This window comes from Podarcis pityusensis (assembly GCF_964106645.2).
Source record: "Podarcis pityusensis genome assembly, chromosome: 2".
Classification (NCBI taxonomy): Eukaryota; Metazoa; Chordata; class Lepidosauria; order Squamata; family Lacertidae; genus Podarcis; species Podarcis pityusensis.
The window spans coordinates 108,661,774-108,686,212 of NC_138029.1; the positions used below are offsets into that span (position 1 = coordinate 108,661,774).

The 24,439-nt window shown below is 49.1% G+C and overlaps 3 protein-coding genes and 1 long non-coding RNA gene across 6 annotated transcripts in view; 2 read left to right on the plus strand and 2 right to left on the minus strand.

Moving 5' to 3' along the window:
* Positions 1-6,805, minus strand: part of LOC308470237 — a 67,651-nt gene extending 60,846 nt beyond the window's left edge. The window contains exon 1 of the long non-coding RNA XR_013982290.1: positions 6,723-6,805. This is a non-coding gene — a long non-coding RNA (uncharacterized lncRNA). The remainder of the gene's footprint in view (positions 1-6,722) is intronic.
* LOC308469974 (uncharacterized protein) lies at positions 245-7,944 on the plus strand. 2 transcript variants are annotated; one of them, XM_080993138.1, is made up of 2 exons: positions 245-502; positions 4,142-7,944. In XM_080993138.1, exon 2 carries the CDS (start codon positions 4,150-4,152, stop codon positions 5,167-5,169), a length of 1,020 nt encoding a protein of 339 aa, XP_080849264.1. In that variant the 5' UTR covers positions 245-502; positions 4,142-4,149; the 3' UTR covers positions 5,170-7,944. The 2 variants fall into 2 exon arrangements, with proteins under 2 accessions (XP_080849264.1, XP_080849263.1); XM_080993137.1 differs by having other exon boundaries at positions 246-456.
* A 1,257-nt stretch (positions 7,945-9,201) lies between these two features.
* LOC308469899 (zinc finger protein 783-like) lies at positions 9,202-15,481 on the plus strand. Of its 2 annotated transcripts, XM_080992984.1 has the most exons (4): positions 9,202-9,405; positions 10,507-10,627; positions 12,210-12,314; positions 13,563-15,481. In XM_080992984.1, exons 1-4 carry the CDS (start codon positions 9,349-9,351, stop codon positions 14,510-14,512), a joined length of 1,233 nt encoding a protein of 410 aa, XP_080849110.1. In that variant the 5' UTR covers positions 9,202-9,348; the 3' UTR covers positions 14,513-15,481. The 2 variants fall into 2 exon arrangements, with proteins under 2 accessions (XP_080849110.1, XP_080849111.1); XM_080992985.1 differs by lacking the exon at positions 12,210-12,314.
* Positions 15,482-19,962: 4,481 nt separating this feature from the next.
* Positions 19,963-24,405, minus strand: LOC308469926 (uncharacterized protein). Its single transcript, XM_080993041.1, has 2 exons — positions 23,393-24,405; positions 19,963-21,715 (listed from the first exon to the last, which is right to left on the minus strand). The coding sequence occupies exons 1-2, from the start codon at positions 24,036-24,038 to the stop codon at positions 21,204-21,206; spliced, it is 1,158 nt and encodes a 385-aa protein (XP_080849167.1). The 5' UTR covers positions 24,039-24,405; the 3' UTR covers positions 19,963-21,203.
* Positions 24,406-24,439: the final 34 nt, after the last annotated feature.

The window sequence follows — 24,439 nt, forward strand, 5'->3', positions numbered from 1 at the left end:
CTGGCTTTCTGCTTGCGAGGAGCTTTCGGCATTCAGAAATGTAATACGAAACGTGCGTGTTTGGTCCTTCCCTCCCTGTTTAAATACTGAGCTGGTTAAATTATATTCAAAAAAAGAATAATGAAAAAGAAAGGGAAAGCTGGCCATCCCCTTTAAAAAGTCTCTGGACCGGGTGCCAAAATCGGGTGCTTTCCGGTCTGGCGCCGTGCCAGCAGAGGGCTCTTGCTCGTCGATCCCGGGGAAGTCGCTGCTCTTTTTCCACCCCAGCTCCGATCAGCTGGTTTGGGAGGACGGACGAACTTCCTGGAGTATCATCAACAGAGCGGCCGCCATCGCTGCGGCTGCAGGGAGCGCAGAGCCGCCAGGCCGAGCCCGCTTCCTCGCCGGACCGGAGTGAAGACTGCCCTCAGAGAACGCGCCGGGCTTGGCGAACGCTGCCAGCTGGAAACTGCTCAGGTGGTCCGTGGGGTGGAGGGCAAGGAAGTGACTGCTCTCTTTGCAGGTAACGCTTTGAAGCGGACCACCCACCCACTTCCAGGGTGGGCATCTGCCCGGCGCTGCGCCCTGTTAAAATCAACGTTTTCCAATACCAAGAAGTCCATAACTGCTTGTTGTTAACTGTGTGAATTGGCAAACCCCCCTCAAGGCCCTCCCCCCGGGGAATGTATATTTAATTTGACATATGCTGAATTAAAATTCTACTGGATTTTGGTAGGAGGTTCTACTGGATTTTGCTAGGATCAGAAAGTCAGAAAGTCGGCGGTTCGAATCCCTGCAACGGGATGAGCTCCCGTTGCTCGGTCCCTGCTCCTGCCAACCTAGCAGTTCGAAAGCACGTCAAAGTGCAAGTAGATAAATAGGTACCGCTCCGGTAGGAAGGTAAACAGCGTTTCCGTGCGCTGCTCTGGTTCGCCAGAAGCGGCTTAGTCATGCTGGCCACATGACCCGGAAGCTGTACGCCGGCTCCCTCGGCCAATAAAGCGAGATGAGCACCGCAACCCCAGAGTTGGTCACGACTGGACCTAATGGTCAGGGGTCATGAAAAGAAGACACACACAACCATTCATTCATTATTTTCATACGTGTGTGTGTGTGTATACAGTCATACCTTGGGTTGAATACGCTTCAGGTTGAGTGTTTTCGGGTTGCGCTCCGCGGTGACCCGGAAGTAACGGAGTGCGTTACTTCTGGGTTTCGCCGCTCACACATGTGCAGACACTCAAAATGATGTCACGCGCATGCATGGAAGCGGCGAATTGCAGCACGTGCAGACGTGTGTTGCGTTCGCTTCAGGATGCGAACGAGGCTCTGGAACGGATCCTGTTCGCATCCAGAGGTACCACTGTATGTGTGTGGGTGTATGTATATTTTATTATTATTTATTAAATTTGTATACCGCAGGTCTCGGGGTGGTTCACAACATAAAAACAACATAAAAACACGAAATACATACTAAAAATCAGAACGACCCAATAACCCCCCCCCCCCGCATCCCCAACACAACAACTCTGATTAAATTGTATGGTAGTGGGGGTCTGACTGCTCGTGAAACGGCTACGTCAGGGGTCAGCAAACTTTTTCAGCAGGGGGCCGATCCACTGTCCCTCAGACCTTGTGGGGGGCCAGACTATATTTTTGGGGGGGAAATGAACAAATTCCTATGTCCCACAAATAACCCAGAGATGCATTTTAAATAGAAGGACACATTCTACTCATGTAAAAACACGCTGATTCCCGGACCGTCTGTGGGCTGGATTGAGAAGGCGATTGGGCCGGACCCGGGCCCCGGGCCTTAGTTTGCCCACCCATGGGTTACATTTTTTAAAATTTATTCAGGTCCATAGCAGCAGGCATGGATCAAGATCTCCCCAGTCACCCTGTGGAGGCCTGCAAGGAATTGTCTGCCAATTGCAGTTGCATCACATATCTCCTTCACTAGATGTTTGAAGGATGCACATGCCTTCTTCGTTTTCTAAGCGTCTTCAGCGTGATAAATACTGATCCCACACAGATCCATCTACAGTGCTCCATAAAACGTGAAACTGCCTCCAGATACCAAAACAGTGCTATTTTTCTAGAAAAAGAGGTTCTGGAGCTCACCCTTCTCCCTTGTCCTCTTAGAATGGCAATGGCGCCCACCTGAGAGGTGCCAGAGGTGAGTTCTGGCTAAAAAAAATATCTCTGCACAGTGCCTAGGGAAGGGACGGGGAACCACCTGAAGCTATCCAGGTGTTGTTGGACTCTAACTCCCATCAGCACCAGCCAACACAGTCAGTAGTCAGGGATGATGGGAGTTGTAGTTCATCAACATCTGGAGGGCCACAGGTTCCCCATCCCTGACCAGGAGTGTTGAGGATGATGCAGAGGTGGCTGTTGCTCAGGTTCAGAGGTGCTGTGCCACTGAAGACCCCCCTTTTTTTTGGAAGTGGCAGGAAGAGGGGGGCTCTTGGCTCCAAGCCTTCCTTGTCTTACTGAGGCATCTTTTTTAACCACTCTGGGAGACAAGAGCCTTTTATCTGATGCAACAAAACTGCTCTTTTGGGATGAGTGGGGAAATAATGTGTATGTTTGTGAGGAATGCTTTCAGCTCTTTCTCCTAGGATGGTGTACTCTCACCCACTCTGCTGCTGCTTTTAAGTCTTTAAATAGTCAGAAAATCCTGCCACATAACATGAGTAGTTGAGCTCCCTAAGATCCACTTTACCTAGAAGTAAACGCACACACGTTGCTAGGTTTGATAACCTCTTAGAGGTGCCGTTTGCTGTTTTAAGTGGTATACAAATCTGGTTAAATAAACAAAACAGCATAAAAATATCTAAGGGGTAAAAATGGAAGAACTGTCATTGGTTACTACCATTACCGTGCACTCAACTTTCCCAAATGTATTTTTCTTACCTGACGTTTTTAATAGGTGGAGTTAAGCATTGGACTCGTGTAATTTTTGATGATACTTTGGGATGCATTTGGTTAGCAATGTCACTCGAAACCTCTGATTGGGTTGGCATCTAGATACCCCAAAAAGTTGTTTATTGTGTGCAATGTACAGTGCTACCTCGGGTTAATAACTTAATTCGTTCTGGAGGTCCGTTCTTAACCTGAAACTGTTCTTAAACTGAAGCACCACTTTAGCTAATGGGGCCTCCTGCTGCCAGCGCATGATTTCTGTTCTCATCCTGAAGCAAAGTTCTTAACCCGAGGTACTATTTCTGGGTTAGCGGAGTATAACCTGAAGTGTTTGTAACCCGAGGTACCACTGTACATTATCAGTGCAGCCAGGCAAGGCTGGTAGCCTTGTGGTAAATACTTGCATGTGTTATACAGTACTTCTGCTCTCTCCACGATCTGCGGCAATTGTCTATTCTCCACACCTTTCACCCACACTGGTGTATTTTATTATTATTATTATTATTATTATTATTATTATTATTATTACAGTGGACCTCTGGTTGTGAACGGGATCCATTCCAGAGGCCCGTTCGCAACATGAAAAGCCCGCACCCTGAAGCGCCATATCTGCGCAGGTGTGCGGCACAATTTGGTGCTTGTGCGCATGCGCAAAGCGCGATTTAGCACTTCTACACATGTGCCAGCGGCGAAACCCAGAAGTAACACTTTCCGGTACTTCTGGGTCGCTGCGGGACGCAACCTGAAAAAAGGCAACATGAAGCAAACGTAACATGAGGTATGACTGTTTATTTGTTGTTGTTGTTATACTGCCCTATACCAATAGATGTCAGGGCAGTTCACAGCACAAAATTTAGAAAATGCTTCCCTCTCACTCAATATCAGAACGGTGTGAGGCAACTTTTTAAAAAAGTTGAAAGCAGCATAACCCTGTAAACAAAGTTTACTGGTTTAAAAATGTGGGGAAGCAGGTGGAGATCTGGGCTTCAGTAGTGTTTGATCTGCCTTGACTACTTTCTAAAAGTCCCCGAAGAGGAGATTGAAAAACCTAGAATGCTTCTGGTTTTGAGCTCTGTTTGTCTTCCTGTTTCGGGAAGCTTTTAATGTTTGATGTATTATAGTATTTTAATATTCTTTTGGAAGCCGCCCAGAGTGGCTGGGGAAGCCCAGCCAGATGGGCGGGGTATAAATAAATTATTATTATTATTATTATTATTATTATTATTATTATCAACAGGCGATGGGATGGCGGCTGAGCTGAAGGAACAGAGATGCGTGAAGGAAGAGCCCGGAACGACGGCAGTGCTGGCGGGCGGCTCGGAAGAGACGGTCTCCCACAGCTGCAAGCGGGAGAGAGAGAACAGGGGCCGAGACTTGCCAGAGAAGCGAGAGAGAGCTGCCTCCGAGAAAAGCCGAGAAGGAGCTGCTCTGCCACGCAAGGAACAGGGCTTTGGAAATCTTGACCAAATAGTGATCCAGCAGCTGATCCACATTGGAGGAGGCGGGAGGAGGCGCGGCAAGCCGGGAGAGAACTTCCGCCAGGCCTCGGGCCTTGGCAAGGCTTCAATCGTCCGCCTGGGAGAGAAGCCGTACCTGTGCATCGTCTGCGAGAAAACCTTCCGCAACCACTCGGGCCTCATGGTCCACCAGCGGATCCACACGGGGGAGAAACCTTACAAATGCCCCGACTGCGAGAAGAGCTTCAATCAGCGCTCGCACCTGACCTCCCACCGCGGCACCCACACCGGAGAGAAGCCCTTCAAGTGCTTTGCCTGTGGGAAGAGCTTCAGCTACAACTCGGGCCTGGTGATCCACCAGCGCATCCACACGGGGGAGAAGCCGTACCAGTGCCCCGGGTGCGAGAAGAGCTTCAGCCAGAAATCCCACCTGCTGTCGCACCAGAGGACCCACGTCGGGGAGAAATCCTTCAAGTGCCTGGACTGCGGGAAGAGCTTCAGCTACAACTCGGGCCTGGTCATCCACCAGCGCATCCACACCGGGGAGAAGCCATACAAATGCTCGGACTGCGGGAAGAGCTTCAACCAGCGCTCCCACCTCGTTTCGCACCGAGGCGTCCACACGGGGCACAAGCCCTACTCGTGCCGGGATTGCGGGAAGAGCTTCAGCTTCAACTCGGGCCTTGTCATACATCAGCGGCTGCACACGGGAGAGAAGCCTTATGAGTGCTCCGACTGCGGGAAGAGTTTCAATCAGAAATCGCACCTTATTTCACACCAGAGAGTCCACGCCGGGCAAAAGCTCTGACTAGCTGGCGGCAGATACCATATGTTTCCGTGCATAACACAACACGCCCCCTATTTTGGGGGACTACATTTTAAGAAAATGGGGGGAGATGGCCCAGAGTTGTTGAGCTTTTTTGGGGGGGGGGGGGATGCAGAAAATCACTCGCCCGACTCAAAAATGCTGAGAATCGCACGCGTCGCCAAAGCTAACAAGCGTCTGCCCGCCCGCCACCAGCAGCCAGCAATCGCCCGCCCAATTGGCACAGCAGAAGCCAATCTGAAACACCCCTTGCCGCAGCCACCAATCACCCACCCAACTGACACAGCAACAGCCAATCCGAAGCAGCCCTTGCCGCAGACACGAATCACCCACCCAATCACCGGTGACAAGCTGCTGCTCGCAGTTGAAACACATTGTTCGTCCCTCCTCTGCACTATCTGTGTATAAGACAAACTCCATTTTTTAACATTCTTTTTGAGTAAAAACTCTTGTCTTATACACGGAAAAGTACGGTATGCCTGCTATTTAGCTATGGTTCCTGCATTGCAGGGGGTTGGACCAGATAGCGTTTCCAGCTCTTGACAGGACTATAATTTCACCTCTAGAAAGGGTCTAGAACAGGGTTCCCCAAATTTGTGTGTCTAGCAGTTTTTGGACTACAGTTCCCATCGTCCCTGACCCCTGGTCCTGCTAGCTGGGGATGATGGGAGTTGTAGTCCCAAAACAGCTGGAGACCCCCTGATCTAGAACACTGGCCTCTAAGCGGTAGCTTGCAGGTAATGACGCACCGCCAGTATTCCTCAAAGTGTGTGCCGCGTGGCAGTGACATGGTTGTATTAGAATTTTGAAGGTGAATTTATACAGGTGTGTATAAACTGCACATTCAATGACAGCTGCCTTTCTTTTTGCTACAGATCAACAGCACTGCACTGAGAAGGAGGGCTGAAGGGAGAGAGAGAATAATCTAGGCATTCAGCAGGAAGATAGTTACTGCTGAAACCCAGTATTAAAAATCCAACATTAATCTCTCCCTCCCCCCACTTTTCTGAGGTGAAAAAACCCTTAGACTTAAAGCTAAATGATTTATTGATCAACTGCTATAGGAAAGTATTTAAAACTACCTGTTAAACATTTTATATTGGCCTGTCAGGGTATGCTTCTTAGCTGGTGTGGAATCTCTAGCCTGTTTCAGAAAGTTGCATCAGTGTAGGGAGGAGAGTGAATCTTCCTTGCTGGCTCTGTTTGCCATGCCTGAAAAAGGGATCCTAGCTGTGTACAGCTGTGTGTGAGTAGATCACCTTTTCAGATGTTGCACTGAATGCAGGGCTGATGAGCCAGCAAAGGGTGCAGTGCACAAGGCACATTCCCTCTGTCTCTTTACCTGTTCAGCCTGCAAGTGGAGGCAACTTTGGGAAGAGGGCTTCGTAAGTGAAAAAAATATAGCCAGATGTGATGTTGGATCCTCCAGATTGGATTACTGCAATGTACTCAGCATGGGGCTGCCTCATGGGGCTGGCCGCAGCAGCCAAGCTTGTGACTTGGGGCCCTGTTTCTTTAGAGCAGCCTTTCTCAACCTGTGGCTCCCCAGATGTTGTTGAACTACAACTCCCATCACCCCTAGCTAGCAAGGCCAGAGCTCAGGGATGATGGGAGTTGTAGTCCAACAACATCTGGGGACCCACAGGTTGAGAACCACTGCTTTAGAGCATATAACTACAGTCCGCAACGCAAAAAAATGCAACCTGAAGCGGACGCAAGATGAAGTATGGCTGTACATTTTTCAGTTACCGGTTTGTTTGTGAGCAAAACTCAAAAGTGTTGGTTATTCTACAAATGCCATTAAAAATCGTTTGGGACCAGAAAATCTGAATGGCCATCTGCCACCTGAGCCCACCCACCCACTGCAGTTGCCCTCAGATGCTCTGCTTCTTGTCCCAACTCTGACTGGCTGGCCCATGAGGCAAGGACTTTTCGGTTCTGGCACCTAGTTTGTGGAACTCCTCGCCAAAAAGGCCCTGTTGGTCCCCCTCCTTCTTAGTCTCTTGACATTTTTACAAAAGGAAAACGTTTTGTTCCACTGTGCCTTTTAATACCAGGCTTTTGTTTTTGTATAGGTGTTTTGTTTTGTTTTTAATTTGCAGATTGTAGTTTGTGTTAACTGATGCTGTGAACTGCCCCGATGCCCATGTGAAGAACCGAAAGCTGGGGGAACTAACTATTTTAATAAATAAAACAGTATTTATCAATATTTTGTTATAAGAGACTGTTACAACTTAACTGGGGGGAAACCCAACATCTATATACAGCATGTTGCTGTATATACATTTACTAGTGCATATTACAGTACTGTAGTCTCTCAAGTCTGTTCGTTATAATATATAAACTCTATTCGGAAGTTTCCCTTGCACTTTGGGCAAACTTGGGAGGTGGGAGCAGGGCTGTGCTGATGAGCCCCACCCGGGCAAAGAAGTGCAAGCAGGCAGCCTTTGCCTGCATGAACAAAGGGGGCTACACTATCAGGAATCCTAGATATGCAGGATTCCTGATTGCATGGAAGCCTGTGTGTATGTTTGTGAAGGCTGCCTCCCTGCATGTTTGCACTGTCCCTCCAGATGCCAGCAACTTACCAACTTACTAAGGGAGGCCAGGGCTGGCTGATGGTTCCCCTCTCTCTTTCTCGCGTTTGTCCAACTTCTGAATAGGGCTATGAACGATTACATTTCTGTATCTGAAGTATAGACACTGCCTGTAATCACCCCGCCTGCTTGTAATAAATGGAGTGTGTGCAATGACCAATCGCCTTATTTTGTATTCTGTTTTCACAATAGATATTAGTTGCATCCTCAGATTTTTTTTACTCCCCCTGCCCCCCACCACTTCTGCCTCCAGGCAAAACTTCATGAAGGCAGCATCACATGGATGTGTGAAGGAACCATCAAAGATCCAACAGCACAAGCAGAATTTTGGAGATTGCTTCCCGTTGCCTCATATGTTTAGACTTTTCCAGCAGAGCAGATCATAAAAAGAGCCTTGTTGATACAGGACAAAGGCCTGTCTGATCTACATACACAGCGTTGTTATTTTGTCATTGAAAGTTAAGAGCGTTTCCACTAGCGATATATTGCAGTTTCTACAGCCTACATATAGCAGGGGTATTTAAAAAGAGTCTCATAGTGATCCCATTGCTAAAAGTGGATGCCAGTAAATGTGTCCTCTTTTTAGCTCTTCAAAATATGGTAACCCTATCTGCCAGAGCCTTCTTGTTTGTTTGTTTGAAATTTATTTGGTTTTTCCAATTAAAATTTTACAGTCACATGTCCAACTTGCAACATAAAAACAAGATTCCAATGAATCTCTCTGACTTCCCTCCTCCCCTTTGTGGGTCCTATTGTTCATCATTACCTCCTGCACCTTTTATGATAATCCAAAATCTTTTAGCTCTCCATTGTGTCAAAAATTCACCATTAAACTGGGAGTGATATTCCAATCCTACTAAAGACTTCAACTGTTAACAATGGTTTTTAAGATAAGTTATAAATTCTCCCCATTCCTTATTAAAATTTTGGTCTTCCTGATCTCTGATTCTTTTGGCCATTTCGGCATAATTCATCGACTTGATCTTCCATTCTTCTCTGGTAGGGACTTCATTCCATCTCTGGGCCAATAACATCTGCGCCATAGCTGTCAACCTTCCCTTTTTTGCGGGAAATTCCCTTATTCCAGCGCCGTTTCCCACTGCTTCCCGCCGCTATCCCGGATTGTTAGATATCCCGTAGACTGTCCCCGGGACAGGTGATCCCTTATTTTCGAGGCTGCTGATCCCTTATTTTCCACCTGAAAGTTGACAGATATTATCTGCCCAGCCGTGGTCGCATGTATAAATAGTCTTATCTGCTCCCTTTGGCATTTCGGCACCTAGAATTCCTGAGCCTTCTTGTTACTTAGAAAGGAAAATGTCTCGGAGCTTTCCTGGTGGCGCCACCAGAGGGAGCTCAGGAGCCGGGGAAAAGGAGCGGCGGAAGTGGCTGCCCCGCTTTCTCCTTTCGTCGTCTTCGCCAGCACTGAGCTTCCGGGGTCAAGCGCGGTGGCATGATGCGGAGTTTCCCCGGGTGCCTCCCCAGCCTGGGATGACGCTACCTTGGTTCTTGTTCCTCCTGCGCATGCTCAGAGGAGCAAGCGGCTCCGGCTGGACCCAGAAGGATGGAGATGGCGTCCTTAACTCCCGGAGGAGTGGGAGCAACTGCAGCCGGCTTGAAAGTGAGCGAACTCCCCCAAAGAGTTCAGGAAAGTCCGTCTCCCACGTGGTTGTTCAGCAGAGCATGTGCGGATGCGGATATATGAACCATGCAAACAGGCGGCAGGCAGAAAACCAACAAGCGAAGCTTTCCCACCACCTCTTCTTCCGCCTTTCTTCCCTCTCTTTCCCACTCGTTCCTCCAGCTTATTTTTTCGAAGTGGGCGTTGACCCACTTTCCCTTAAAAAACGGCTTCTGCGGCTTTCCACAGCTGCACAACGCTTATGGAAACTTGGTGGCCTTCTGCTCTATTTCCATGCAGGAAAGCCGCTGCACCTGCTGAATGCCTGCCTGCCAAGCAGCTGTTAATGGCACAAGAGTGGGCGGGCGGACGGGCATGGATTAGATCTTTTGGAGCATTGTTGGAAGGGGGGCTGTGTTCTCTCTCTTTTTTGTATACATATGTTAAATTTTCTGTTTTACAATTTAAAGTACTGTACAGTGCTACCTTGGATTACATACGCTTCAGGTTACAGACTCTGCTAACCCAGAAATAGTACCTCGGGTTAAGAAATTTGCTTCAGGATGAGAACAGAAATTGTGCTCTGGCGGTGCGGCACCAGGAGGCCCCATTAGCTAAAGTGGTGCTTCAGGATAAGAACAGTTTCACATTAAGTACGGACCTCCGGAACGAATTAAGTACTTAACCCGAGGTACCACTGTACTCATATTTACATCCTTAAGATATCAATGATTTCCCTTCTTCACTTTCCATGGTTCATTTTACATATCATAAATCCCTGCATGTTTTACAGAAACTATACCATTCAGTATTCCATTATGACATCCACCATAACTTATTTACAGTGTTGAATTTAAATTCAACAGGGGGTTGTGTTCTAACATTCTGGTTGCGTTCAAGCCAAGGGCCCATCTTGCCCAGCATCTGGTTCTCACAGTGGCCTTATGGGAAACTCTCAAGCAGGTTCTTGGTGCAACAGTCATAGAATTGTAGAGTTGGAAGGGATGAGGCCCTTAGGGACTGTCCCCGTCACAGCCTCTGGCAGAGAGCCGGTGGAGCCATCCGGAACTCCATTTGAGAGTTGCTTTCTCTTTGCCGCAGGTGATGTTTGAGGATGTGGCTGTATATTTCTCCCTGACCGAGTGGGCGGAGCTAGCCAAATGGCAGAAGGACCTCTACCGGGCTGTGATGGTGGACAACTATGAAGCGGTCACATCTCTGGGTAAGGATCTCCCTTGCTTTGGTGTGTGTGTGTGTCCTGTGGTGTTCCAGAGAGTCTGGAAGCAGCAGAGAAATAATGCTGGTGCCAAGGTTTGCAGAGGGGAGAGCACCTCTTTGTTGAACTGACCTTGGAGGCAAACGTATTTGCAATCTGCAAATTGTAGTACAGGCACCAGTCTGAAATGTTTTGTTTGAACCAGCATTTCCTCAACTTGGTGCCCACATAAGAGCATCAGAAAAGCTTGTGCCGCCAGTTAAGGCCAAAGAGGCCACCATCCTGTTGTCACCAGATGCCCCGATGGGACGCCTGCAAGCAAAGCAGTGCAACAGCAGCAACTCTCCCCATTTGCAGTTTTATTTATTTGCATTTATTTCCCTTCTTTTTCTCCAAGGAGCTCAAGGTGGCCCTGTGGTTCTCCACCCCCCACCCCCTTTAATCCCCACACCACCACTGCGAAGCAGGCTAGGCTGAGAGGCAGCCGCTGCCTCTAGGTCACGCAGTGAGCCCCCTGGCCAAGTGGGAACCCAAACCTCAGTCTCCCAGGTCCTAGTCCAGCACTCTAACCACTCGTGCACCACACTGGTTCTCAATTCCCTGCAACCCATATTCAAAAGCACTGCTGCTTCCAAGTGTGGAGGAGGAACATAGCCATCATAGCCAAGAGCCGTAAGCACTCCAATCTGGGGGCAACCCAATTCATGCACCTTGCGAGCCCTTCTTGAATCCCAGGAAAATGCAGCTGGTGTGTTTGTGGTTTGCTGTTGCTGCTCCCTTAACCCAGCCACGAAAGGGAAACGGAAACATGCATCTCTGGCTATCGGCTTCCTGGCTGGATGTGTGAGTGAGCAGCAGTGCTTCCCCTCTTCCCTCCAGCAGCACGCCCCCCAGAATAGTTGCCACCCCACTGAATCAGCCTAGCCTGCATGCTTGGCTTAGTCTGAGTTCTTACAAACGTGTAACGGGTATTACTACTTCTTGTTTATTTATTTTATGAATCTCTTTCCACGTGCATCTCAAGGCAGCTTACAAATAAGTCGTAGAAACCAGCTAGAAATTGTTTTCAAAATTACACAACCCACTCCTTAAAGTAGAGACTTTGTGTCACTAGAGCTGGAAAAGCAGAGGGTGGGAGTCTTCAGATGTTTCAGGAAAGTGCAGCTAGGAGGTGCCTTGTCAACATCTCATCTGTTCCATAGACCAGGGGCAGCCACGGCAAAGGCCCTGCTCTGAGGTTTTTGTGGCACGTGTTTCTGTAGCGGCTTGGAAGAGACACTCTTCTGCAGAACACAGTGACCTGCTGGGTGTTATAAGGGACAGGAACAATTTTCTGCCATCGCGCTTGGACGACGTATTTGTAAGGGAGGTGCGGTATCCTAGTGTGGTACAGTGGCTAGAGTGTTGGTCTGAGATTCCCCACTCAGTCACGAAGGCCCCTGGGTGACCTTAGGTCAGCCAATGCCCCCACTGCAGGGCCACTGTGAGGATGGAATGGGGAGGGGACCCTGGCACGCCACCCTCAGCTGGTGCATAAATGTAATAAACGTGTAATGAGTAAAGTTGCTGTCCTCTGCTCCCTCAACAGGGCACCTGTCCATCAAACCGGAGCTCATCTGCAAAATAGAGCGCAAAGAGGAGCCGTGGATGGAGGAATCCCTGGAGCCCCTCAAATGGAAGAGACCTTGGTTGGGTGAGTTGATATAAGGGGTGGTGGTTTTTGCCTTCCTCAGCCCTTCAAGGGTTCCCCGTTAACTGGTTCTTAACCAGTGTTGTGATCAGGCCTCACTCTTGTGTATGTGATGCTGGCCTCGCCGGTAATGGAGAACAGACATTCCACCTCTCTTGCTCTGACTGGCAACATCTTAGGACATGGACCAGGACTTGGGGGGACCCAGGCTCAGATCCCCCCTCCCCATTCACTGATGAAATCTACTGGGCAGATTTGAGGCAATTGAGTTCTCTCACCCCCACCTACCTCGCAGGGTAGTTGTTGTGAGGGTAACATGGGAGGACGGGCCACATACGTAATCACAGAAACTAAGTAGTTTTATGCAGTAGGGTAATTCCAATCCATCCTTTAGGCCAGTGGTTCTGAAAGGCAGGAGAGGATGGCAAATGTGGTGGGAAGAGTCAAGGACAGTCAAAGAAACATTTACACATTTCAGTCTAGTCTAGTCCCAAAATATTTTGTTGTTGTTTGTAGAATATGGATCTCTTTTCAAAATGAGAGCCAAGAGCATCAAGCGATACTGCAAGCTCACACTTCTCATTGAGTTTGTATACATACTTAAGGTACATCTGTACAGTGGTACCTCGGGTTACATACGCTTCAGGTTAGACTCCGCTAACCCAGAAATAGTACCTCAGGTTAAGAACTTTGCTTCAGGATGAGAACAGAAATTGTGCTACAGAAATCACATGGTGGCAGCAGGAGGCCTCATTAGCTTAAGTGGTGCTTCAGGTTAAGAACAGTTTCAGGTTAAGAACAGACCTCTGGAATGAATTAAGTACTTAACCTGAGGTACCACTGTACCTTATAGGCTCGTTTATAATCATATTTTGGCAATGATTTGTGTTTTTATGTAGCTGCATTGTTTTATACTTTCTGGACACCCCATGATCATATTGTTGAGTTGTGTTCTATGCTATAAATAAAGCACTGCTAGGAGCTTTTTCTTTTTGTTTGCCACTGCATCTCTTATCAATAAAAAAAAAAATCAGTGTTGTGCGAGCAAATGTTCATTTCCAAAAGCAGTGGTTCTCAAAAAAGTTTTGAGAACCGCTGCTTTAGCTGTCATGACTAATGGGTCATTGGCAGGCCACCCTCTGTGAATTTACCTTTTAAAAAAGCTAGTGGCTTTTTTTCTGGAGGGCTACAGGTTCCCCAGCCCTGGGTTAGAGCAGTATCTTCTCTAAAGCTTTTAATTTTTCCCTGCAGTCCTCAGGCTGAGTAACAACATGAAGCAGAATTCTCATCAGGAAGTTTCCAGGGTGACGACACTGCAGAATCCTGAGCCGGGAGAGACTTTGAAGAGCTGCTTGCCTCGTAGATCGGTGAGGCGAATAAATGTGGAGAGATTCACAGAGTGCTGCCAAGGTTTTAAGACTTGGAAAGGACCCAGAGTCCATCAGGACCAAGGTGGAAGTAGGAACGCACACGCCGTCTGCGGGCAGAACAGCCGGAAGCATCTGAGACCCAAGGCAGACGAGAGCCAGGGCCTTTGGAAGTGCCCCGATTGCGGGAAAGGACTCTCCAATCAAAACGCCTTCAAAAGGCACCAGAAATTCCACACGGGTGAGAAGCCCTACCAATGTCTAGAGTGTGGGAAGAGCTTCATGGAGAGCAGCCACCTCACTCAGCATCAGAGGATCCACACGGGGGAGAAACCCTACACGTGTTCGGACTGCGGGAAAAGGTTCACTCAGATCTCGCACTTCATTCACCACCGGAGGAGCCACACGGGGGAGAAGCCCTACGGCTGCCCCGAGTGCGGGAAAAGCTTCAACTTCAAGTCGGCTCTGATTCGCCACCACCGGATTCACACGGGAGAGAAGCCGTACGAGTGCCCCGCGTGCAGGAAAAGATTCAACGTCAGCTCCCACCTGGCTCGGCACCAGAGGAAGCACCTCAAAGAGGCAGCGCTCGAAGCCGTAGAGGGCTTCAGAGGAAACCCGGTCTTTCTCAGGCGCTGCGGAGCACCATGGCCGTACGACTGCATGAACTGCGAGAAAGGTTTTTTCCGGAGCGGAGACCTCGTGAGACACCAGAGGATCCACACGGGAGAGAGACCCTATCTGTGTAGCAAATGCGGGAAGAGCTTCAGCTACAAATCCTGCCGCCTGAGGCACGAGGCAGGACACAAACGAGGAGTTGCCCTGAAGTGCTAGATTTCCTGAAGTCGAGAGGAGCTCTCCAGCTTTGGTGATGGGATTCCCAAGAATGCGGCGTGCAGAGACTTTCCTGCATACAAGCAAAGCAGCAAAGGAATTCTGCAATGTCAACATTCTGCAATCAGAATGAATTCCGCAACCAAAAAATGGACAGTCTTTTTCCGAAGTGCACTTAATTTGCACACCTTGTTCTTTCTGCACGTTTGTTACTGAGAATTTTTGTAGAGAATTTGCCTCTACAGTGGTACCTCGGGTTACATACGCTTCAGGTTACAGACTCCGCTAACCCAGAAATAGTGCTTCAGGTTAAGAATTTTGCTTCAGGATAAGAACAGAAATCATGCTCCAGTGGCGCGGCAGCAGCAGGAGGCCCCATTAGCTAAAGTGGTGCTTCAGGTTAAGAACAGTTTCAGGTTAAGTACGGACCTCCGGAATGAATTATGTACTTAACCCGAGGCACCACTGTATATCAAACTCCTTGTTTTGTTTTGCATTGTTTTGGTATGTTACAAATTAAGCTTTGGGAATGTACACAGGGTTGGAAAGGAGACTGCGATTCTTGTAACAGATATGAAGAACCCTGCCCTGCCTCCACCCAATCCCAGCTGCAAATAAAAAGAGGTGCAGTTAAGACTGCCTGCTGTTGACTTGGAAATGGCACACATTTCTTGGAAGGTCACAAAGATTCTGTGATACTGAAGTGTCCCTTGAACCAGGCAAAGCTATACAGGCAGAGGGCCTTCTCAGTCGTGGCGCCTGCCCTGTGGAACGCCCTCCCATCAGATGGCAAGGAAATAAACAACTATCTGACTTTTAGAAGACATCTGAAGGCAGCCCTGTTTAGGGAAGTTTTTAATGTCTGATGTTTTACCTTGTTTTTAATACTCTGTTGGGAGCCACCCAGAGTGGCTGGGGAAACCCAGCCACGTGGGCAGGGCATAAATAAATTATTATTATTATTATTATTATTATTATTATTATTATTATTATTATAATACAGTTCCCCAGCAGCTCTCCCTCCCCTTCTGTATGTTATAACAACACCTTGAACTTTGTAGAGATCCAGTTGTGAACCCAACTAGAAACTTGGGGTGTAGAAAGTTCAGCTAAAGCAGGATCCTGAAGCAGAGATTTTCAGATTCTCTCCCTCTCTTTAATGTGAGAGAGATTCCTGCCCAACTCCGCTCAGGAGTCAAGACAACAGAGATGGTCAGTTCAGTTGGCCTTGTTTGTCCTTACCCCAAGCTTGGGGCGCAGGGGTTACAGTCCAAAACAACTAGAAGGCACCAGATTGGCTAAATTTGCAGTAATTGGTAAGCAAACTACGTAAGCCTGCAAGAGACGATGCGGGGAAATAAAAACCCTCTCCTGTCGGAGCTCAGATTTGTAAATAAAATCTGAAACACAGCAGACACAGACAACCATTGGGACTAAGTGCGCATGGTTGGCTACAGGGGAGGAAGCAGGATCCTTGCCACTCTTAACTGTTGCCTTTTTGAAGCGCACTACGGGGACGCGGGTGGCGCTGTGGGTTAAACCACAGAGCCTAGGACTTGCCGATCAGAAGGTTGGCGGTTCGAATCCCCGCAACGGGGTGAGCTCCCGTTGTTCGGTCCCTGCTCCTGCCCACCTAGCAGTTCGAAAGCACGTCAAAGTGCAAGTAGATAAATAGGTACCACTCCGGCGGGAAGGTAAACGGCGTTTCCGTGCGCTGCTCTGGTTCACCAGAAGCGGCTTAGTCATGCTGGCCACATGACCCGGAAGCTGTACGCCGGCTCCCTCGGCCAATAAAGCGAGATGAGCGCCGAAACCCAGAGTCGGCCACGACTGGACCTAATGGTCAGGGGTCCCTTTACCTTTACCTTACGTAAGCGCTTAGGGAGGAGCAGACCAACAGCAACATTGCAGAACATAACCTTGTCATTGCAGCAGCGTGATGGGGGCATTACAGGTAGGGACAACTGCCCCTGTGCTTTGGAATGAGAAGGAATGCTCTTCTCTGCCTTGTTCCACCCCATTACAGCTTTCAGATGTACTCGGATGGGAACCACAGTGAGAAACTTAACTGCCGTGCAAAGACCAGAATCCTGCCTCTGTACCTTAGGCAGCTTATCAGTGCGCATGAGGTGCAGAAGAGTTTGGATTTGATATCCCACTTTATCACTACCCAAAGGAGTCTCCAAGCGGCTAACATTCTCCTTTCCCTTCCTCCCCCACAGCAAACACTCTGTGAGGTGAGTGGGGCTGAGAGACTTCAGAGAAGTGTGACTGGCCCAAGGTCACCCAGCAGCTGCATGTGGAGGAGCAGAGACGCGAACCCGGTTCACCAGATTATGAGTCTACCGCTCTTAACCACTACAGCACACTGGCTCTGGAGAACAAATGTTTAAAATATTCCTGTTTTTGAGCAGGACAGAGGGAACGTGTTTTTTGGGGGTGACTGCTGATTTTATGCCAGAACTGTTCAGCTCTTGTGATCCAGCCCAATGCCAAAATGGAGAAAAGAGAGAGATGGGGGCGTCCCACTCACATTTGGCTGTAGCCCTACCTGCCACCCACATGTGGTCCCCTGCAGCCCTTGGCATGGAAAAAAAGATCCCCACTCCTGGACTAAAGCCACAGTTCTCACTTTGGGTGAGAAACGTCCTGGGTTCAATCCTCAGACAAGTGCATGCATTGTAAATACAGAGACTCCATGCAGATAGTCAATTGAATGCATTGTGATTTAAATTCACAATGGGTATGTTGTGGGAATGGGGGTAAGGAAGTCAATTTCATCTATGAACTTAATGCACACATATTTAGGAGTAATTCTCTGGATTATTTTTTAAAAAAAACAAGACCCTATACAGTAATTTTCAAATTCTCTGTTTCTTTTTACCTGTGGGCTAAGCCAGGGGTCAGTAACGTGCGGCCCACAAAGACTGTTTTACCGCCCCCAAACCGAGCTACCTCCTCAGTGAGTCCCCTGCGCGCTGCGCTAAACCAGTGCAGCGTGGCGACTCGACGAGTGGCACTGGAAATGGCGTCTGTGCATACGCAGATACCAGAAATCGCATCTGCGCATGTCCAGACGCCGAAAATCACTTTTGCGCAGGTGAGATTTTCGGCGTCTGGGCATGTGCAGAAGCGATTTCCGGTGCTGCGGACAGGCGCAGACGTGATTTCTGGTGTCGCACTGCGCCAATCCGGCCCACGGACGATCTCTGTGGGAGTGATCTGGCCCATGGCCGGTAAACCTTGCCAACCCCTGGGCTAAGCCCACTGAAATTACTGTACAAGAATGCCATTCAAAACATGTAGCTCTTCAACAGCTGTAAAGTTAATACTGCTTGGCACATGTTGCAGCAGAGGGCCAATCATTGGGAGTTTGCCTTTCTAGAGCAAATTTGTGGGCGGTGAGTATTCTGCGTGCACATGCGCGAAAGGATATATAATCCAAATGCGCACACCGTAAGAAATTCACATTCTACCATCCGAATCCAGTTCATACAGTTTAAGTAGATTTGATTGATTGATTGATTATTTATTTATTTATTTAAAATGGGTAGGAAATGAATTGGGGGTGAATCAGAAGGCATATATAAATGGAGGGGAAGAGTTAAGTGGAACTGGAAAACCACAGAGGAGGAGCAGGGGGAAATCATCAAGGCCAGGGCACCCTCCAAAGCATTAAAACCATGCCCCCTTAATGAAGGAGAATTCTAGCAAGCCCTCATAAACTAGGCAACCACCATTAGAGCCAGACACCGGGGTTGTTGTTTTTTAAAGATGATTTTAAAGCTGAAATTCTTGCACTGCCGACTTCTTGTACCAAATGCTGCATGTGCGACTGATCCCACAGATGTGAAACATTTCCTACACCCTTGGAAATAACGCCCTGAAACAGACCGTGAAAGTGGACTGCCTGCCACTTGCTTTTAAACACTTCCTCCCTCTGCACCCCACGCTTTTATCCACCCCACTTGGGAGACCGAATGCACACAGCTTTGCCTAAAATAAAAAAAGTAAGAATCAACAATCCTGGGCCAAGAAAAGTGGCATTCCTTTGCCTTTATAAATCAAGCAAACATACCCAGAATCATAGAATTCTAGAGTTGGAAAGGGACCACAAGGTTCTTTTGCCGAACTTGAGTCTCATGCTCTAAAGGCTGAGCTATCCCTGCAAGAATATATAATTGATTATTATGCACCACTGATTCTGTTTCAGCTAGTCGCAGAGAGGAGCAAAAATCTATGCTGACTGCCTCCCAAACTCACCTGTAAGGAGTGCAGCTCATCATCCCCCCTGTGGCATCTTGAGATTTCTCGAGGCATGAATACCGTGCACTGCCAAGTCCATCTCCATAGCATTAAGGGATGGATAGAAATCTTAGGGCACCATCCACCCATTACTTCCAAATCCTTCATGGGCTTCAATTTCAAGTTAATAATATGTGCCCCGCTCCCAGTGCAATAATTGGGACTTTATTGTGGCAGGAGTGCAAAGGGAATACAGTGGTACCTTGGTTCTCAAATGCCTTGGTACTCAAACAACCTAGAACCCAAACACTGCAAACCAGGAAGTAAGTGTTCCGGTTTGCGAACTTTTTTCAGAAGCCGAACATACTCCGTTTTGAGTGCCACGCTTCCGCTTTGAGTGCCACACTTCTGTTTCGAGTGTTACGCTGAGGTCTGTCTGCTTTTGCTATTTATTTTGCGTTTTTGTTTTCACGGCTCTTTTTTGTTTTGTTTTTGTGACTGTGTGGAACCCTGTTCAGCTACTGATTGATTGTGTGACCGCAGTATATTGTTTATTGCTTTCATTTTATGGATCAGCGGTCTCGTTAGATAGTAAAATTCATGTTAATTTGCTGTTCTAGGGGTTGTTTTTAAAGGTCTGGAACGGATTAATCCGTTTTGCATTACTCTCTATGGGAAAGCGCGCCTTGGTTTTGGAACGCTTTGGTTTTGCAACAGACTTCCGGAATGGATTAAGTTTGGGAACCAAGGTACTACTGTAAATGCGCTTTTAAGGACATCACCTGTAGCTCTCCAGATGTTGCCGAACTACACCTCATTGTCTCTGACCGCTGATTATGCTTGCTGGGGCTGATGAGATTTGGGAGTCCGACAACATCTGGGCAGCCACAGGAAAGCTACCCCTGCTCTGGCAGCTTCAGGGTGCAATGGCACAACTCTGCTTTCAGACCACCCCATTTCTCACAGCTGTACAGTATCACACCAACCCACACATTCAAACATCATTAGTCTGAGGAAAGCCACAGTTCACATGTGGGGTGGATGGGGGGGGGGGAGAGATAGACCCTGCCCCTATAAAAGGAATACTGCAACAGTGTCTTTTGCCTCTGGGAAGCATACAATCAAGGCTGGAAGGCAAGAGTTCTTCCCTCTTGGTCCATCCCCATTACTTGGTAAAGGAACAAGCGACAAATAACACAGACACATAGAGGTCCAGCTTGGGGATACCTGAATGTATTTTGCATTCCAGTGATTTGCTCTTGGTACAGAACCAAGAGAGATCCCCATAGATACCACAAGGCCCCTGGCCTTTAACTCGGCTGTAGGAAAAGTGAAGATTTGGAGCATCAAGTTAACACTTTTTCTAGGATTTTTTTAAAAAAACAAAAAACCCACACCAAATTACATGATTTCTCTAACTTGTGGACAGATGCGAGTAGTGGAAGGGAGGCAAAATCTGGCTGAGCTTGTTGCTACCAAGCTAGAGGAAACATCCCAAAGTACATTTCAGAGAGCAATTCAAAGTGTTGGTGCTGATCTTTAAAAGAGCATCTCCAGCCCCATCGCTCAGCCTGGACACTGAGGTCCAGCTGCGAGCGCCTTCTGGCGGTTCCCTCATTGCAAGAAGCGAGGTTCCAGGGAACCAGGCAGAGGGCCTTCTTGGTAGTGGCGCCTGCCCCGTGGAACACCCTCCCATCAGATGTCAAGGAAATACACTCACTGTCTTGTAGAAGACATCTGAAGGCAGCCCTATTTAGGGAAGTTTTTTATGTTTGATGTTTTACCGTGTTTTTAATATTCTGTTGGGAGCAGCCCAGAGTGGCTGGGGAAACCCAGACAGACGGGCGGGGTATAAATAATAAATTATTAGAATAAACCGACTTGTTTTTAGTGTTTAGACCTTCCTGACGGAGCCATTCTCTCACCCGTGTGTGAGGAGGCCTGAGCTGGGTGCTCCAGCTCAGCTGTGTATGGTTTTAACCAGCCTCTTTTGTTTCAGACAAGAACGGAGTCTGAAACTAGTGTTTTTTTAATAGCAATTACTTAGGAACTTTTTGCCATTTTGTAACCAAGCAACACTGCCTTTGCAACTTTTTTTAATTGCTGTATGGAACAGCACATGAATCTGACCTCTGAAGAATTTTGTAAGTAAACCAGTTTATAATTTACTAAATGTATGGTGGATCTTTGTGCTAGGGAATTGAGATACTTTGGAGAGGACTATTAAGAAGGGACATTTTGGAATTCATTTGAAAGGGCTTTTCTTTGCTGCGTGTTTTGACATGTTAAATCTCTGCTGAGGCTCTCCCAATGGAGAGTACTTGCCCCAAAAGTGGGTCTTGGCTTCCAGGGTTCCAACAGTTTCCCCCTCCTTACTACCCCCTCCTTTCTGCCCAGCACGGTAACTATATATACTAATGCCCACCCCTCACAAAAGGGGGGATAATTATTTGCTACCCTCCAATTCCAAGAGGTTACTCCCTCCACTTTGCTGTGCCTGGTGAGACTGCCGTTGTATACTGCTTGTCGAACGCAGGACCTCCGCGACGGACACCACGGCGTCAACCATGGGGTGGAGGATATCCCTTGTGCGCCGAAGCTCCGCCTCAATCATGTTGAGCTCCTTAATCCTAATCTCCCTCTCCAGATGGCTGTCCCTGGCCCTCGCCTCTCGATCCAGCTGGGCCTCCCTTGCCCTGGCCTCGCGGTCTAGCTGGGCCTCGCGTGTCCGGGCCTCCCTGTCCAGAAGCATCTCCCTCAGCATCGCCTCACGGAACTCCCCGGCGCTGATCTCGCCCCTCTCGTGAAGCGCCTCCATAGTCTCCCAGGTCCGCCGGTAGTCGGTCATGATCTCATGCATCATTTCTTCGTGGGACCGCCTCTTCCTCTCCCGCATGGACGCCATCCTCTCTGCTGTCGTCAGGGGGCGCCCCAGGGAGTTGTCTCGCCTGCCTCTACCTGAAGGGAGAGGGGAAGCAAATTATGATCTCCGATGAGCTCTGTCAACTGCAAAGGTTTTTTTTAACCAATCGCTCAGCCCCGGCTGGCACAGCTGCAAAGGGCAGAGAATAGCAGGTGGCCGAGACTCCGGATTCCCTCTTTCCCTTTGGGTTAATCAGGGGAGCAGGGATTTACAGAAGCCTGAAGCTTTGCAAAGGTAGAGCACACTAGCACCGGGGGTGGGTGCAGGGGTTATAAGATGACTGGCAGGTGGTTTGGCCTGCAGGTTGGGAAGAAAAACTGGCCCGTTGGGCCAAAACACATCCCCCACCCCGTGTTATCAAGGGCCTTACTAGAGCCAAAGAGACCCAGGTTCAAGTTCCCCTCAGTCACAAAGCTCGCTGGGTGGCCTTGGGCAAGTCACTGCCTCTCATCCTAAGCTGCATCCATCACATGTCTGTTCTAAGGATGATATGGTGTGTAGGAGAGAGCCATGTACTGAACTCCTTGGAGGAAGAATGGGATAAACATTCAATAAAGAGCAAGTCTCTTGTGCTGATCTTTAACATTGGCAGGAGGAGGCCCCATTCCATTCCCTTGTTCCTGGATGCCAGAGCCCAGACTGACAATGTCCCACAGAGCAGTATGAAGCACATATGCGCTTGCCTTGAGTTCCAGGACAGGTGGGATATAAAAATAGAAAAATAATAAAACGAATAACCCTAGTTGTATGCTGCCATGTGCCACTGGTGGGTGTGCATTATGTGGCAACACGAGAAAAGGCTGTCTTTGTAGTGGTACACCTGGTGCTGAAACACTGTTTGCCCAGGCATTTTCAGTGATTCAGGGCTGTGCTAGGGAGCCTGCTCTATGGTTTGCGCTTCCGATTTACAGCTGTTTCGAATGTGATCTTATGGAATCTGCATCTCATACCCTGTCCTGGGATCCACTGAGGTGAAGGGAGGGTTGCAAATGCTCTTAATAAAATCGTATCTAAGCCACAGTGGCAATTTTGTTTGGAAGGGTTTATAATGCAACCAAACGTCATAATACATCTGCTGCCAATAATCAATGTCATTGGTAGCATAGCTGATATCATATCACCTGTGGAATCAAGCCCACTGAGCTTCTCCCTTTCTGAGAGCCTTTCCCCACCCTCTCAGCCAGCCAAATCCGCCCCACAGACCCTTTCCCTCCCGCCTCCATTTTCTGTCCTTCCTATACCCCTTGCTTCCTTTTTCCTGCCTGCCTGCCAGCTTATCCCATCATCCAATCAATTTGCCAGGGTGGAGCTGCCCTTGCCCGGAATGAATGCCGATTGGCTGCAGGGATGAAAATCTAAGCAACCTCCTCCCAGGCTCTTTCAGAGCTTCCCAGGCCCCCTCCCTCTCACATTCTGACCAAAATTGGCCAGACCTAGACACACACCATATGGCATTCCCGGCTAACCGGGACAGTTTGCATAGCATCCAACCTTACGCAGGCTCCGCTTCCGAGACTAAATTTCACGTCAGTTCCTCTCTGGCAAGGCACATCTAATTCGGATCTCTAAACGGGGAATTCAGGTCATGCCACCCTACCCCACAAGAGCCCAGAATTGTTCTTGTCAGTTCCCACAGCTGGTTGACACCTCGCCGGCCAAACAGCCGAGAGCACCCACAGAAAGGCCACCGCGGCAACACAACATTTGCTCACCAGCCACAGAATGGTGCCCATCTTCGCTGGGGCCAGCCACCGGTTGCCCGTATAAAGGCAGAGATTTGTCACTGGGGCACTCCTCCCCTATTTTGGTTTCAATCACATCCGGGTCGCCGGCCACCAGCTCTCGCGAGACCCCGAGGTTCGGTTCCGTTTCGGTGTCCGTGTCGGCGTCCATGCTCGAGAGCGTGTTTGGCGGCGTCATCTGGTTGCCCTCCTCTTCGGAGACCTGCGCCTCCATGTCTTCCGCCTCTTCCGTTTTCACCACCACCCGGGCAGACCCATCCATGCTGGGCAGGCTCCGGTTCGCCACGCCATCCATTTCTCCGCCAAACATCCGGTCCAGCTCTCGGAAGTAGCGGCAGGAAACCGGCTCGGCGCCGGCGCACACCTGCGCGTCCTTGGCTCGCCGGTAGCTGCGCTTCAGGTCCCGGGCCCGGTTCCGACACTGAGAGGCGTTGCGCTCGTGACCCCTGGCAATCATCTGGGCCGAGAGGTCCTCGTAGATGTCGCTGTTGGGGGGCCGGTTTTCGATCCACCTGAGAATCAGCAGCTCGCCCCAGAGGGCGAGGAAGTTCCGTGTCTCCATCTCTGACCAAACTGGGGCGCGGGGCTGCAAGCGCTGGCGCGGCGTATGTGGCATGCCTGCTTTGGCCTAGCCAGCCCAGGATTATCAGCACTGGACTCCAGGCAGCTCCAGGTGCCCCCACTACCTGAGAAGTGCCAAACTTCCCTCAGGAGACCCAGCAAGCCACAGCTGGAGGGAAAGAGCCCACAGCTTGCATGGAACAGGAAGGCACCAGAAGAAAGCCAAGATGGAACCTTTTGCACCAGCGAGTGTTCACATGAACAGTTGTTAGTCAGTAGTAACGTCGTGGGCGGAGCTTTGGCCGGGACTTGCAAGGATCTCTTTCGGACACTTGGCATGGCCAATCCCGCCTCGAGGCGTCACGGCCCCCCAACCCACCGAGTGGCTCCTTCCAGGGAGAGGTGGCAGCAGCTGCGCCAGCGAGCCAATAGGCCAAGCGGGGAGGCGGAGGCGGC